Below are 17734 nucleotides of genomic sequence, written 5' to 3' on the forward strand. Positions count from 1 at the left end.
ATGGTGTATACCATGCCTACATTTATTGTCGGAATCATCCGTAGCAATCCTACCAAAGTATGTCAATCGTTATGATTTTGCAAACCGCTGAAGAATTGGCAATAAACGCGTCATGCTCCTTGTTATAATAAGGTATATAGGATTTTTTTTTCTGAGACAAGTGCCAGTGATTGAACTAGCAACTAAAATTCGAACTTGGCGTGTAGAGCTATAAAGCCTATCACGAGACAATCTAATTGTGCATGGTATACGTCAATAAGACACAATATTTTTGTTTAAATAGACATGTGTCTATACCATTTTTCAAGCGCTGGATAAGAAAGTTTTTATAGCTAAAATTGAGAATAGAAAAAAGGATTGTACCAAAGGGACACGGTCCAACCAAAGAGATGAAAACGACCCAAAGACACCAATGGGTCTTCAACCATTTTTTTTAATTGGAAAATTACCGGAAAATGACACCCCCCCCTCCAAAAAAAAGTCTCAAACATCCAAACAAATTAACAGAAAAAAACACCTAAGACAACCACTGACCAGATTATGACTTGGGAATAAGCATTTGCACATAATACTTACAGGCAAATCATAAAGCTTTACATATACATTTTTCGTTTATCCAGACTTTTGCTTTAATATTAACAGCCGTAAATTCCGGGGTAAATTCTGTTGGCCTTGGAAGAAATCGTGATGCTTTCTTTTAAAGACAAAGCTTCAATTTTCAAATATCACCTGAATAAGATGTGTAAATGTGGTTAAAATTAGAAAAAAAGGGTTTGTCTTACAAGAAAATATCTTTATGAATTAGTAAACCATTGTTTATTCCTAATTATGAAATGACAGGACACCGCAAAGCCGCGGTTTTTTATCTTGAGTAGTTGGTGTAAAATAGAGAGAAAATGTGACAGTCCCAGTCGAAATTCGTGGAACAACTTCATTGTGTACATGTTCAAAATTTTTGTGGCTAAAATATCGCTTGTAATTTCTTTAACAAAATGTGTACCGGAAATAGTGAAAACCAGAACAGAGTAGTAAACAAACAAACTTTTGACAACTACAGTGACCTTTTAGTTGAATGACATATAGCGAACGTCATAAGAACACAAGCAAATATCACCTTGTAGCTTACATAAAAGTATAATTAATGGATAGAATAACATTCATATTTTAATTCATTCTTTACTGCGTAATTTTCCCATGTAGATGTCATTTATCATGTCAGATGGAGTGGAATAAAAATTAAATAACTAATTTTCATATAAGAGAATAGAATGGAAGGAATTCAAAGTATTATCTTGGTGTCTTTATTTTTGCTTCTAAATGTGATAACGGTAAATTGTCGTTTGAATACAACGGATCCTTGCAACCCAGTTTTATTTTCGTAAGTACTTATAAATTAACCTGTTTCTGTCAAGTCACGGTGGCACAGAGATGTAACTATACTATATTTTCTCTGAGACATATACATATATGCTATATGATAATATAAAAAAAGAAGATGTGGTATGATTGCCAATGAGACAACTATCCACAAAAGACCAAAATGACACAGACATTAAAAACTATAGGTCACCGTACGGCCTTAAACATGTCTGGTTTTTTTTCTATAATATATATTGCATACTAGTAATGGTTTAACTCCTTTTACGAAATATCAATTTAAAACATTTGAAGAAATATTTAGTGAAATTCCGGGGTTACGACATTAGGTCTTGTTGTATAATCAATTGTTATCCGTAGTATTAGCTGCCTGTTGGTACCGTTCCTGGATGATCCTGGATCTTACGGAAATGTTTCCATCATAAATCTTACGTCAGATTAAGTAAAATTCAAGAATCTTGGGGAAATGATTTAATTCATCATATATTTCTTTATTTGATTCGTTAATTATAGGGGCAAATCAAATTACAATTTGAGTGCTTGTTATTTTTGTAATCACAAGTAAATTGTTTGACGTGATCATGATGTAGTAATGATGCTCCCGCCGTTGACATTGGACGCACCCTGATTTATATATCTCAACCACCCATTTACTCTACTAAAAATATAAAGTGGAATGTTACTCTTGAATTTGGTCATTTGAAATGTGCTTAAGCAGACCACTTTATCTGTCTTAACGTACATACAATAATTAAGTTGACGATGGAGAACATTTTATTTGTCCCATTTAATTATAATCTTAAATTTTGAGAAAAGAGTTGCAAATAACAATAATAATTTAGAAGGGTTAAAATCTTGAAATTTGTTGGTACTGATATAAATAAATAAATAATATCAGAAAGCTACAATGTATCAACACAGTATATACAGATTATGTTTATATGTAACCCATTAAATGAATTTAGTTATAGGAAGATGTGGTGCGTGCCAATGAGACAACTCTCCATCCAAATAACAATGTATAAAAGTAAACCATTATAGGTCAATGTACGGCCTTCAACACGGAGCATTGGCTCACACCGAACAAGAAGCTATAAAGGGCCCAAAATTACTAGTGTAAAATCATGTATTTGCATGTTAATACTTTGATATGTATTCTGTATTGTTAATCATTTTTAACACATATGGTTATGGCTCTGGTCTATCTGTGGTAAAAAAAAATCAATGAATTTATTTTACACCAAGGCCATTTTCAAAATGTCTTTCAATCAGGCTAATATGTGTATTAACAACATTTTATCAATAACACGGCTGAATTTTGAACACGTTATCATGACCATTGATAATCCTTTTTTTTTTTTTTATTTCAGAAAACGACCAGAGAGGAATGTGGATATTCCTGATGATTGTTCTAATGGTACAGTTAGCTGGCATTATCCAATGGCATTTCTGAACATTTTTTTCACAGCAACAGTACAGGAATACGAAATTTGTATTGGGCACATAGCAGACAAAGCTGTTAGAAAAATCCAAGAAATTATTGATGGAGTCATTGAAGAGCTTCCTCTACCCGCTAAAGGTACGAAACTGTTATAAATAACCAATAACGTATATAAAGATAATAGAGCTGATGGGAAAAGATTCAGTTTTGTTTTCATTTTATAAGCCAAGTGGACAATATTTCACTACATGCATGCATATAGAATGGCAGAAATCCAACTAAACACACCCACAAAACAAGAGCACTAATAAAAGTAAAAAAGTAAAATTATGATAAATCACACAAAACCAAACCAATTGCTTTCTGTGCACATTGTACATCCAAACTGAACAAAACAAAACAAAAGGCATATTTGGGTATTTTTGACGCGTGTAAAACCATTAAACAAAATTGTATGATACCATTATTTTTTTCATTTTTCAAACTTCTGAATAAATTTCAAGATAAAATTTTGATATTATTTTAAAAGTTCGAAATACATTTGGTTTAAGAGCCATTGTGCAACAAAATTGTACCGCCGGCTTAAAACCTGCTTTAAGATGTACATAAAAGCACACGTACTTCTCTAAGATGTACATAAAATAGCACGTACTGCTATAAGATGTGTGTGACTGAGTGCATGTTGATGCTTTCAGAAATGGGAGTGCCATGAATTATGTCAAATATTGAAACCTGGCTTAGATTTTTCTAGCCATAAATCTGAACCTCAAGTATCTGAATTAGTAATTAATTTTTAATATTCTTACTCCCTTAAATGAAAAGGGAATTAAATAATTGTCTCATCTTTGCTAGCCAAAGATTGATCGTAGTCATTGACTAACTAAGAAGTTGTTCGGGTTGAAAAAAAATATGTAATATCGACATAATTTATGCGAATCATATACTTGTCCAGTGTGTTTCAAGCAGAATTTTTCATTTTCGTGTATCAAATCAGTTATCAGCCATACATTGATATTAAACAAACACCCTTTACGTAAGTTAATCTTAATTATAAATATCTATTTTTGTTGGTATCAAGCAGATACCTTATGAAGTTAAATTAAAAAAAAAAAATATTATGAGCAGCGCACGCATAATTTTTTCATACTTTTTAAACACATTTTATTCGTTTTAGGAGAAGAAATTTGCACCTTACCCACGACAAAGAATGTGACAATGAGAATTGTTGGACCAAGGAAATTCACAACTTACACGGCATATATTCCATATTTCATCTATGACATGAGCTAGTTAAAACTAAAGACCAAAAAGAAAAATGTGCTATAGACATCTTAACCTCACATTGTACCATTTATCAAACATAGAATTTTACTTAAGGTCATTTTCTGCAATTATGAATTAGAAATGTAAAGAATGAATAACATGTACCATATAAAGTATTTGCAATTAAACATTTTATAAAGAATGTGTTTGTTTAGGTGGGGTTAACCATTTGTCACAAAAAGTCAAGTGCTTTGAATAAATTAACAACATGGCCTTGAGGAAAAATTATTTGTTTTCTAACTCCCACGTACTCAAAAACTTGCTGCTACACAAACATGTATAACAATCAAATTTGAGAAAAATATAATCATTTCAAAGATATAACAGGATGGCAATGAGACAACTCTCCATTAGTTTCCTTACCGATGAAAACTTTTTAAAACACTGAATTAATTCTGGATGGAATCTTTCCAGTATTCTTTCTCCATTGCAGTTGACAGTGAAATTATTTTAATCGGAAAACAAAAAATTATAAGTTTGTTTTTTTGTGATTTGTCTATATTTAAGACTATTACTTTTTTTTCTAATTTTCAAGTTTGTTCACTTAAATAATTTCGTAAATGATTGTTTTCTTCTGAGTTGACATTTTCAATATCATGAATAGGTTTCATTTTCTGACCACTAACAACCTTGATTCAGAATCCATCAAAAAGTCACGTGAACGTGCACATCACCCTAGTTTAGTGTATGGATGTGGATGTGGATGCCGGATTGACAATAGATGTTGTCCAGTACATGTTTCAATTATGAACATGATGATAATGAAAGCAACAGGTTCTTCCTAGTACTTCCGTTTGCCATTCGATGACCCTGACTGTTGTGTCCAAACTGTATAACTTATATGACATATCTCGCAGACATTCCTAGGAACCGTATGTCTGAGGGTTTGGATGGGGTCAAATGATTAAAGAATAATGCCCTTAAAATGAAGATTAGAGAAGAAAGGGGTTAATTTTTTGAAGATTAGAGAAAAAAAGGGGTTATTTTTTTAAAGATTAGAGAAAAAAGGGGGAAAATTATATGTTTACAGAATAACAGACCCTCGTGTCTGGCCTGCTATTGTGGCTGTCAGAGTAAAAGTGTCACTGGTGTAGAATGCAAAAATCTAATAATAATCATTTAAATACGATTTTGTTTTAATAACACTTTTTTCTTCAAATACCACTTCTGATCCGGAAAAAAGCTGCTGTTGTGTAATCAAAAATCATCAAAGATTGTATGTTGACATGAAGAAGTTTTTTTTTTAGGTTCTCTGTATTCATTGGTGGTTGTCTCATTTGGAGTCTGCATTTCCTTTTTTACTCAGAATAAAAAGGGAGATGTAATATTAACTTTAACAAACTGTGAATTTTCAATAATTTTCATTGATTAATGAGATCCATAATGAAACATTAATTTCAATTGCAGAAACTTTTTAAAGATTTTTTTCCTGTTGCCAGTTTCGCTCTAGTTTAAACATATTTATTTATAGTGGATTGGGAAACAAGTTTTGCAACTTATATTAATCCCTTTCCACTTTGCGGGTGCGAGTGCTGCCTTGTAGCGGCACAAGCCTGCTCTTTTTCGAAATCTACAATGGTGTCTTTAACGTGCAATATGACTCTCTCTTAACACGGGTCAGCCCAATTGTCCCCTTCCGACGGACTATCATCGTTTCCTCAAGACCATACTCGCAAATGGTGTCAAGGGGGAGCCGAAAATTCAGTCCCTGAAATTTTCATCCCAGACGGGAATTGAACCAGGAACATTTGTATTAGAAGTCCGATGTGCTAACCACTACACTACGGCTCTCAGTTTCACTCTATCTTCTTTAATCTTGCAAATACACGAAAAAAGGAAAGAACAATTGCAATTCAATGACTTGAAAGGGACAACGCCGACAGACACCAAGTGAAGAAAAAAGCTCTTTTAGGACCAGCTGAGCTTTATACGTTTAAATTATCATAACTCCCTCCCAAATCAAAACGAGGTCATATGAGTTCCATTGTTAAAATATTAAAAAATGAAATGGTAAATAAAACTCTGACCAATTCTGAAAAAAAATAATAAATGAAAATGTGGTATAGTATGTTTTTAAAAAATAGTATGTCAAACATGCTCATCAAGTATACAAGCTTTCAGTCAAACAGTGTATGACGATTGATGTGTTTCAGATGGACAGAAAGATGGAGACCATTACCATACCCCATCATTTTGTTGAATTGACATATATTTTGGTTTGTCATATGTATCATACCTGCCAACTCTACCGATTTAAATGATAGATCACACAATTTTGAGTTGACCTACAGATAAGGAGTTATTTTCTAACTTTAACCAAGAATAACATCAGGATAAATCAATGATCTACATGTATATGGAGCAACTACAAACACATATCACAAGACATTATATTTACCATATCATTGGAAGAAATATCAAAAAACAACCAAAGTACTAACAGTGACCAGCTGAAAAGATCTGAGTAAGTTTACATTGACCAGCTTTCTACTATAGCATAAATGATTATGTAAAAATTGAGAATGGAAATGGGGAATGTGTCAAAAAGACAACAACCCAACCATAGAAACAACAATAGCAGAAGGTCACCAACAGGTCTTCAATGTATTATGTAGTGAGAAATTCCCGCACCATGAGTTTATAAATAATATTTTTTTTAATTTTATTACAATATACATTTGTACATGTCAAATTGTAAACAGAAATGACAATATAAATACATGTAGCATAATCATTTAAATTCCTCCAAACAAATTATCATCATTGAGTCTTGCCTCTTTCTCTTGTTGTTTAACAGTTTCTTGTGCTTCCTTTTGCATCTTTTCTAGTTTCTCCAATGTCACAGATTTAAGTGGCAGAATTTTTGGTTTACATAAAACTACTGTAGGCATATCCTCTTGATACAGTAAACCTTGTTTGGGTAAGACTTCTTTCAATAAATTCTTGGATTCTGGCATTTTTTACTTTTCCTACAAATATATAAGCACATGTTATTTGGATAATATTATAGTCATGATAGAACCGGTATACAATAAACGCTACTATATTATGAAAAAGAAATTTGATGTTAATATTTGCGATTTAACAATTGCATAATATCAGCTTTTATCTTATATACACAGCTGTCAACAATCTACATATACAGATTAATAGGTTGTTAATACATGTAGGAGGCATTTTTTCTCATTTTACTTTTAACAGGATATATTCTTCTTACAAAACTTTCTCCTGAGGAGAAGTAAATTCTTTATTTAGAATTCCTTTATATGGATCCAGATGTTTTGATAAAATCTCTGTATTTTGTACCCTTTCCTTATCATTTGATCATACAAATGTTTTACAACACATCAACTGTAGTTCAACATTGTTCCATTAAGTGATTCCTTTGAAGAATTTATGTTTTGATACAGATAGGGTATCACATTAAAAACGTATGAGCAATGCTGAATTGACTATAACTGGTACACATACACCCGGTCATTACAAGTGTTATTCGGTCATTCGAGGTACCACCTTATCACTATTTAAATAATTTGTCCACCAAGAGCATAGATACATGTATATATGTTCCCAGGTCTGCCATCTCAAAGGTTCCTCTACAATTTGACATCACAAAAGAAAATAACCAACATCATAATGGCAAACTAATGGTTGTATGATGTCGATTGTTCAACCTGGGTCAAACATAACAGGTTTCAAAATAACAATAAGCCTTATAAGGTGTATTTAACGGCTATATTTCTCAATTTCTGAACGGACAGGTGTCTGTCATTATTTGCTGTGTTCTCTATCCATAGGAACCGTTTAAAAAGTTGTTTTTAAAGGGTTTCCAGAGGAGAGGAGAGTAAAGCCAGTAAAAGGTAACAAACCCCCTGTGGGTTAAGATTATTTCGAAGTGTCATCTTTATTTTATCTACATGTATACAGTTAGACACTATATTTTTATAATACAATGTTTACCTGTTTACCTTCTTGCTTCTGCCCAAGTTCTAACGTATTTCAATATATAATAATGGACGGAGATATTTTTGCTGTGCCTTCTTTATGCCAGTATGAAGTTTATGACATTTCTAAATTAGATAAACTTGTATTCAAAGATGATTTTTAGGGAAATCTTGACGACAAGTAAACAATTTTTTTACCGGAAGTTGTACGTACAAGGAACAAAACCGGTGAGGAAACGATATTCCGGATTCAACTTTTGGTCTAGTCAAAATAATGAGTTTGTGTTCGCAAGAATGTCTTGCACAAGTTAATAGTATACTTTTAAACGTATATTTTGATTGAAACGCAGGCCAGCGTACGATTTTCTAGGGTGCGACCAGAAGATAAAATATGTTTTTTCAAAAATTTTAAATGGTAAATTATTTTCAATTACCATTTTGTGTTTATCTAATAGGGATTTTTTTTTTTAAATGTATGAATATGTTTCCGAATTATTAAGATTTTGTAATTCTGAAAGCTGGTAACCCTTACCTTATATGCATTTAATCGCCCCTTGAAATACGGTTTTGCAAAACTATCACGCTGGTAGTTTCAAACAATACTGATAAATTTCATTTCTTTAATCATTAAGTTAGACGGTCAAGCATGTAGAACTTTGTACAGTTACTGTTAACTTGATGAGCACAAAGATCTGTTGCGTTAGATCAAACCAAGGATTTGTAAAGAGTGCTTTCTTTGATGCAATTTAATTTGCAGTGATCAGTGTCATGAAAAAGTAAAATCACAAAAATACTGAACTCAGAGGAAAATCAATTTGGAAAGTCCATAATCACATGGCAAAATCAAAAAACAAAACGCATCAAAAACGTATGGACAAGAACTGTCATATTCCTGACTTGGTACAGGCATTTAAACCTAGTCTTCGAAATAGATTATAGTATAAGCTCGAAACAGAAATAATCTGTAATTATTTCCAGTAGAAAGTATAAAATATTTGTTCGAATAGGAACATCTATTATTATGGTATTTGTTATAACAAAGTTATACGGAAGTTATGTTAGGCGGAACAAATATACTTTGGCCGTGACACCATGAACGTAATATATGGAAGCTTTTTACATAACAGTTCTTGAATAGAACTGGTCATTATCATGATAACCTTGACCACAGGACAGTGGTATTGACTAAGACATGTAAGATAGTGAAAATGACTGAGACGATCTTTAAAAGAAGTATGATTTTTTTTGCAATGATGAATTGACCCGTTTGAAAAAATCTTCTTGGATTTAAGCAAACTGGTTGTAAACCAAATAATATAGGTCAAGGTTTCGGCATGCGTAATTTAAGAAATAATTTGCTGATGGTGATTGCGTAAACCCCTGAGGGTTTACGCTGTATATATTGGACGAGTGGTGTAGTCTTTCGGAACACCGGATGTTATTCGGAACACTTCTGTTCTTTCTATGACCACCTTTTAAATACATGCGCAATAGCTATGACCACCTTTCAAATGCATGTGCAATAGCTTACTAATCTGTTGAATATGCATTAGCATCTTAAGTTGCTATAGAGATATTTTACGTATGATAGACCAAGGACATGGAAATATAATCATAAAAACGTGCCTCAAATAGGTGTAAAAACGAGGATTTTTCAAAAAAAAAATTCGTTTATTGAAAATAACGTTAAAATTAATTATGAAAGTTATGTCCGTATTTATTTTCATCAATATTGCAAATTTAAAGTTATTTTCTTTGCTTAAATATTGCAACATTATTTACTTTTTTTTAAAACAAGGAGGTCACATAATAACCGCTGAATCCTTTTCGTCATTAAAATGCGACTGATAAGTATAGATATTCAATATGAAGGGGGAAAAATAACCGTGACTGAAATCTAAATCTAAAATTTATTTTAAAAAAATAGACATTTGACCATGCCGATGTAAGAAATGATACTTCAAGCAATGAAACAACGAATTAAAGTGCCACTTTAATTACGACTGATAACCTAAAAATGAATCATGCATGCATTTTTAGAAGACTTAAACAGGTCGGCGATAAGATATCGAATATAAAAAAGAAGATATGGTTTGGTGTCAATGAGACAACTATCTACAAGAAACCAAAATAACACAGAAATACAGACTATGGGTCACCGTACGGCCTCCAACAACAGACAAAGCACGTACCGCATAGTCGGCTATAAAAGGCCCCGAAATGACAATGTAACACAATCAGTCAAAAAAGAAAACTAACAAAGTCCGTATCATCGTATGCGTTACTTAGTTGCTCGCCAGAGGAACGTTACGCAAGCGTTTAAACCCGCGTTCCATAAGTTTGAAGTACGTCGAAATGCAAAGGTATATGACTTCAGGAAAATTTTAATGGAACATAAAAAAATTCATTCAGCTCAAGCGTTTGTCAAGCGTATACCTGTAAACTGCACGCACATAATATACACGCTACACGATAGATAAGTTTGAGACACGTTAAGGGCGCATTGCATACAAAAATACTCGTCTCCTTAAAGCTTTCATTCAGTAGAAGAAGTCCGATACGGGTGATCTTCATAAAACCTACCGGTACAGAAGATATTACACCCTCTCCAACCATGCAACATGGGACTAGACATAGAAGTACAGGAACTACTCCCATTAGTTTGAGCTGTACAAGATCTACAAAAATATCCCGCCTGCCTCAAAGGTGCATAGGATCGACCATGGTCCAGCACTAATGATACAAGTACCAACCAGAGTTACAATGACGTGGTAGTAAATCTTTAAAGGCCACCGAGCGGCCTCCAAAAATGAAAAAAAAACTATTTAGTCGGCTATTAAATGCCCCGACCATTAAGATTTAAAAACAAAAATCAAACAAAACTAAACAGCCTTATTGATTAACAAAATAATTTACGAAAAAAACTTGACCGACATGAATTATGAGCAACAACCACTGAAAAACATGTTCCTGGCTTTATAATGGACATTGGCACATAAACAATGTGGTGGCCATAAACCCAACCCTCCGAATGAACCAAACCTTAAGGACAACACATCGCAAGAAAAAACTGTAAAATATCAGTTGCAATTCGCGTCCCTAAAAATATGGGTACGGTGCACAATAATCACTTACATAAAAAACAATAGACACAATTAAATCACTGAAATAATCGCACTTACCGAAAGCTATTTCGAAGCTAGTGAACATGTAGACGAACCAGTGGACATAGACGGACTGGTAAACATGTAAACAGACGGGCGAATGTGACAGACTTATTGACAAACATTCACATATAGAAAGACCTGCAGTTGGGAATGTAGGAAGACTAGGAGAAACGCTTAGGTACGCTTTACGCACATCCAATACACGCTTTAAGCTCGTTGTGCACACGATACAGATATGATTGACAGGTTGAAAGCATCAAAATTACTAGCGTATTGGTAGCATACATGTTTTTTTTTTACCACGGCCGACGTACGTCGGATCTATACGTTGATGTGTGAAGCCGGTATTACATTAAGTAAGCAGGCAATGTCAGTTTCTAATTCTTATGCACAACAAAAGTATTATAGGTGATAAGACAATACATCTTTATTAAACAATTATCTGATATATATCTAATGCAAAACAAGCATTTGGGTTTACGATTGCATTTCTTTTTTTTAAAGAAAGCAACTTGTATTTATTGTTTATCACTTAGTCTAGATAATATTATGTAACTTTTTACTGTGTTGTAATTGATATATTGTATTTTTACATAGTTTTAAATTGTACTAACCATCAATTACTTGTATTTCTCATTTAAATGACATTTTGATGATTTTAGATCATATATATAGTGAACGAGACAAGATTTCATTCAATTATACATTGCATGCCATTCTTAAATTTTCATATATGTAAAAAGATCACTGGTTTACAATAAATAGGCGAAAGGTAATCTACCGTCCTTATATTTTGCATTTTTGTACCAGAAAAGAACAACATGGGCTTCGAAGTTGACCAAAAAAAACTCATTTTTTTTTGTTACAAACATTTATAAAATCGGAATTGTAATATACAATATGCTAGCTTTTAACAGTCAATTTCGGTTCATTTTTTGTTAAGATAATAAAAAAAAAAATCGATAATTTTCGCTTGCAAGTCAATAATTCAACTCATGTGAATCTGTCTATTGTCATTCGAACTTCAAGTTTACCCTTAACTGGAGAGAATGTTTAGTCATTAAAATTGAAAGATTGCCAACAGAGAAAAGTGAAACAAGGCAACCACCAGGAAGTTCCTATCGCTGATTATTTCTGCCCACAAAACAGCGGGTTAAGCGATGATTTTTAATACCTCTTTCTCAATGACATGAACTCAAACATTCCTAGAAAAATCGTTATTATACCATTGAACATGCTTACCTGTGTATTTATATTTATGTTAGCATCATGTTATATATTATCTAAGCAATATGTCTTGATGGTTATTTTGATGCTGTCTATACTAGAATACACACGAAATGTTGCGAAATTATAATGAGTCCGTGCGTTGTTGATTGTTTCTTTAAAGACCTTTTGTAATTTGGATAGTCGTTTTTAGTATTTTATAATAAAAAAAAAGATATGAGGTTTTAAGCCGATCAGGGAATACGACTTTGGCAGCTAATGCCCCTTTAATATTTTGGTTGAAATTGCATGATCTACCAGGTTCATGGGTAGTATGCAATATGGTTTTATGATTATAATTAAGTGGAAAAGTGTTAGCCTTCAATTTCGGTGGTCCATGCTGACACTCTTTACACCATCATAATTTACCGAATCGATAACTTTGTATTTTTTAATTGTATTTAAATCGGCCAATCATACTTTAATTATTTGATAACGGATATATAAGGCATGTTTGAACACATTCTATCAACTCTTTCGATCAGTTCAACGGTGTTCTCGGTTCCATCTATCCTTAATTCGCCAGCTATCAGATCTATGTACCATTCTAGCAAAAAGTACGCTAGTTCTTTGATATTTATACTTTGTAAAAATATTTTCACTCTTATGAAATCGTATGATACTTGGCTAAAAGATAAACAACTGGCATCAGAGCTGATGCTTGTATGTTTTATGCTATGTCGAATCAAAATAAAGTTTTCTATATGTCTATGTTTAATCTTTCAGAACTATTTATATTATTTTACTATTATTTAACTAGTGAGACAATCTGCTAGTAAAGGACAGGCAGATGGATAGCTTTGTTTATTTTTTGTCTGGTGCCGTATACGGAATGATATCAGAATTTTAGCAAAACCTCGCACCTGCGCGGAACAGATTTTGGATTGAGGGGAAAACAAAAATGGCGGAAGAGCAGGTGAATTCAAAATAAACCTCTCTGCTATGACAGTGCATTCATGTCATTATTAATTGCATTGCAGAAAGTGTACTACATGCTCCTATACATCATAATTAGTTTGCCATGCGTTCTTATTTGCATTGTGTCGGCGATTTGGCGCAAATTAAACACGTGCATCCAAGTCCTACAAAAAATGAATATATGTCAAACTGAAAAAAAAAATCGCTTTTTTAAATTTAAAGTCTAAAAACCCACATCAATGACATGACAGTATCGAAATTAAATTGATTGTTCTGTTTAATAATGTAGATGATCAATATTATGCCTTTTTCATCGCGCACGGACACAGATTCATCATTTGAGTAAAGACTTTTCGGGATTGGATTCAGTTGCAGGGGAGATAACTCTTTAAATTGATATTGAACTTTTAGTGTCCCTTTGTTACTTGATTTGTATGTGAAAATATCACTACAAAATCAAGCAAAGCATTGGACACAAGTCTGAATTAAAACATTTCTCGAAGTACCCATGATCACATAAAAGTTTCTAAAGTAAAACGGTTGTTTTAAAATAATACATATTTATGTGAATTATTGTTTTAATAATATTTCGTTTGGATCTTGGAATCATGTATCAGATATTACATTTTTCAGAACATTGAATAATGATCGATGTATCAACAAAAATTGAATTTACGCCAAATATGTTATTAGGTGTAAATTCATGGATTGGTCTTTTCACCACAGAACACCCCAAAAAACATCAACACATAGACAATAAATCGATAAAATCAATCAAAATACATATAATTTAACATTTTTGGGGAAAGACGGCTTCAAGCCGTCAATCCCCTATGGGATTGACCAGAGTGACACTCCCTGACATCATTCATTTTGTTTTTATACATTTTATAGTGTGGAAAACCCCACAACAAATCTTACTTAGATTGAAGAGAAGGAGACCCAGAAATGAATAGTTTGACTTTAAACAATTTTTTACACATTTCCCTTCTGTTTCTCACGAAATTATCGTATCTTGAACTCTCCTTTACACTATTTACGTTTATTTTACAATCCTGAAAAATTAGTATGACGAGATATTCTAAATATATCCAACCTACATTGTATTTTATAGTGACGTCATTCTTGGAAGAAGCAGGGATATCCTTCACTAGTTCACTGGTTATTTAAATCATTCTTAGAGATGGTGCACTAATTACAAATTTGTATTTGTTAAATCTAAACATAATATTGTTTACTGTAGATGATTAAAACATCAACATGCAATACTTTAATTTGTAGGTCAACATCTTTCAAAATAAACAAAGATCGTGGGGTTACATGAGACAGGGGAAAGGAACGATTTTATTACTTTTTTCGGGTCTCACTGATTAAAGACGAAGCGTCAAAAAGCGACAAGAAGCGTCAAGAAGACTATTTAGCGACAAGAAAAAAAATCTTCTTGTCGCTTCTTGTCGCTAAAATTCTTCTTTTCGCTAATTAGTGAGACCACTTTTTCTGTTAAAATTCTGAGAATCTTCCTCCAATTCAGGAGCACCTAAATTGATGAGTAATTATCCACTAAAATAAAAGTTAATGTATTTAAACACTTCAAATGTGACATTTCATTGGATTAGTAGTTTTCTATTAAAATTAAATTTTAGTGTACCTACATAATCATTGTAATGGTAAAAAAAATAATAAAAATTTGCATTTTGTAGTTGAAACATATTTATTATTTGCAAATATTTCAAAATTAAGATTTGGAAACAAGCTTCACACAGTTTACATCACTCATATTGTTTTTTTATTAGTACATGTTTCCCTGTGATGAGAGTTGTAACTCGGAACTTTAACAATGGAAATTTAAAACTGAATATATTTTTCAGTCTAAAGAAAAAACTTAAAAATCCAAGAGTACTGTCACAAAAAATGGAAAATGGCCCTAGCCTGCAGTTCATTGGTACACAATCAAGATTTTAAAAAATATTGTAGTTGTTGTGAAATGACAGAATTCAGTTGAGTTTTAGATAATTAGCTATCAACTTTAATCAAATGTTTAGATTTAGAAGATGCAGATCTCTTCCATTGGTCCAAATTGAATCCTAAACTAAGGAAATGAAATTACATAAACAACAATTGATTTCAATATTGTCAAGCTTTCTACGTGTTCTAGCTGTTCTCTTTTTCATTCTTCATATGAAAACTATCAAAAGATACCCCCCTTTCCAAAAACATAATTAAATAGAAACAAGGGCCGTCTTTCCCCTCAGAGCTATTCAGCTCTTTGATTAAAATTTTTTAAGTGCATTATTTTTCTGAAAAAGACGATAATTAACATAATCAATATACAGAAAACCTTCTATGAATCATCACTATTTTCCAGATTACATTGTGTGTGAAGAATCATTTGACATCTATTACAGCAGACTTTTACACTAATATATTTTTGGGTTGTTTTGCAGTGTACGTTGGTGTTCGGTGATAAAAAGACCTACCGTAAATTATGTGTGGAAACTCTATTTCCAAAATCATACACTTATTGCTATTGTCCAATTTGGAAAGAAAACCCCAGTCATTTAGACACCTTTCTGTTTAGATCAACATTTAAGCATAGCAAAATTTAGACAACTTTCTGTTTAGGTCGACAGTTAGGCAAAGTAAAGGTCATGAGTAACGAGTTGAAAAAAATTCAGAAAGCAATCAAACTGATCAATAGGAAACTTCGATAAAGTATGATCCACTTTTTCGAAACTCAAATTAAAGTAAAAAAATTATTTTGTTTGAAGTATTTACGATTGTTTGAAACAGGTCTCATTTACATGTATCATTCATGGTGCATTGTTTAAACTGTAATTAAACAGGGTTCCAGATAGCAGGGTTCTCGCTAAGGATTTTTGAAGGCAAGTCCAGGGACTCGTCATTTTTGGCCATGGTGAGTCCAACAGCAAGAAGAATATATTTTATTGCAATATAATGTAAAATTTTATCCCCCATGGCCTAACAGAGCAATGAAATGACATTAAATTCAGATTACTTCCTAAACTTTTGCTATGAAATGATGACATTTGTGTTAAACTGTTTTCAGTTTATACAAAATTTTACAATCTTGATGCATCTGTGGACTCACCAGTTTTGAAAATGGTGAGTCCAGACAGATTTTGGACTCATGGACTCTCCTTAGCGAGAACCCTGAGATAGCTTCAACTTGATGGTATTTAAGCTTAACTAAATGTACAGGTACAGCAACCCATACTTTTAAAATTGCTTTCCAATTCACCCCAACCAACCAAATGTCATGATATTTATTCACACAATGCTTACTACCATAAAACACAGCTATTGCTTGAAATCAGGTGGCGTTCCTTTTACTGTTCTTGAGTTATATATAAATAGAGCTTAGATACAGTTCCCTTTTGGAATTTAAGTTTTCCTCAACAAATTGTTTTGTAACTTATATGTAATCCTAAAGTGGTCTTAACTACATGAATCCTGTATCTGTATGTTGAAGTTGACCAGTGCATATTTAAAACGGGGGCATCTGTGGCCAATAAACACATTCTTCATTTATTTTGTTAGAAAAAGTAAGTTTCTTAAATTTCTGGTCATAATTGTGAATTCTGATCAGTGTTTTCTAACTAGTAGCAATATTGGTTTCCAAATTTTTTGCTATCTTCAGGTATCAGGTATATGCTATTATATGTTAAGCACCTTGTTTTGAGCATTTAAATGTACAAAGCAAAAAGAAGAGTGCTTTACAAGAACGTTTTTAATCATACTGTATTTGAAAAAAGTTTTATATATATTTGCAGGAGCTTCTGCAGTTAGAAAATCTGTGCAAACAGTTGTATGAAACAGCTGATACCAATCTACGCTCTGAAGCTGAGAAAGCCTTGATACAGTTTGCTGAATCACCTGACTGCCTCAACAAATGTCAGTTATTATTGGAAAGAGGAAATGTAAGTCTACTAACGAAAAATACTGCCTCCACTGGACCAATCTAAAATTTGAAATCGAGAATGGAACTAGCAGTGATGATATTGTCTGATAGTTCAAAGATTATTTTTTGTTTCACTTTTCCTACATACTACTAAACAGAATGGCTTCAAATTGGAAAGCGGCTTGACATTGATGAGTTGAATTTGATTGGTTAACTTGTGTTGGTAATTTTCTTATATGCAACGAAATGTTATGTGAATTTTTTGTATAGTACTGGACAGGTTAAAACTTCACTCATGTCAAGTATTTCTTTATTTGAAACAAGATAAATTCTGTGCAAATTTTTGCAAAACTTGTGCAAATTTAACAAAGACTAATAG

At 32.5% G+C, this 17734-nt stretch overlaps 2 protein-coding genes and 1 long non-coding RNA gene across 3 annotated transcripts in view; 2 read left to right on the forward strand and 1 right to left on the reverse strand.

Annotated features, from left to right (window-relative positions):
- Positions 1 to 1063: 1063 nt before the first annotated feature.
- LOC134713902 (uncharacterized) lies at positions 1064 to 4283 on the forward strand. Its single transcript, XM_063575180.1, has 3 exons — positions 1064 to 1378; positions 2748 to 2956; positions 3993 to 4283. Exons 1-3 carry the CDS (start codon positions 1269 to 1271, stop codon positions 4106 to 4108), a joined length of 435 nt encoding a protein of 144 aa, XP_063431250.1. The 5' UTR covers positions 1064 to 1268; the 3' UTR covers positions 4109 to 4283.
- Positions 4284 to 6977: 2694 nt separating this feature from the next.
- On the reverse strand, positions 6978 to 8327 carry LOC134713903 (uncharacterized). The gene is made up of 2 exons (XR_010106418.1): positions 8110 to 8327; positions 6978 to 7110 (listed from the first exon to the last, which is right to left on the reverse strand). It is a non-coding gene; the product is annotated as an uncharacterized LOC134713903 (long non-coding RNA).
- A 5048-nt stretch (positions 8328 to 13375) lies between these two features.
- The window catches only part of LOC134715259 (exportin-7-like), a 40096-nt gene continuing 35737 nt past the window's right edge, over positions 13376 to 17734 (forward strand). Inside the window, exons 1-2 of the mRNA XM_063577321.1 lie at positions 13376 to 13434; positions 17228 to 17374. Of these exons, the coding sequence (XP_063433391.1) occupies positions 13420 to 13434; positions 17228 to 17374 (162 nt within the window). The 5' untranslated portion in view covers positions 13376 to 13419. The remainder of the gene's footprint in view (positions 13435 to 17227; positions 17375 to 17734) is intronic.

This window comes from Mytilus trossulus, chromosome 4 (genome assembly GCF_036588685.1).
Source record: "Mytilus trossulus isolate FHL-02 chromosome 4, PNRI_Mtr1.1.1.hap1, whole genome shotgun sequence".
NCBI classification, from domain to species: Eukaryota; Metazoa; Mollusca; class Bivalvia; order Mytilida; family Mytilidae; genus Mytilus; species Mytilus trossulus.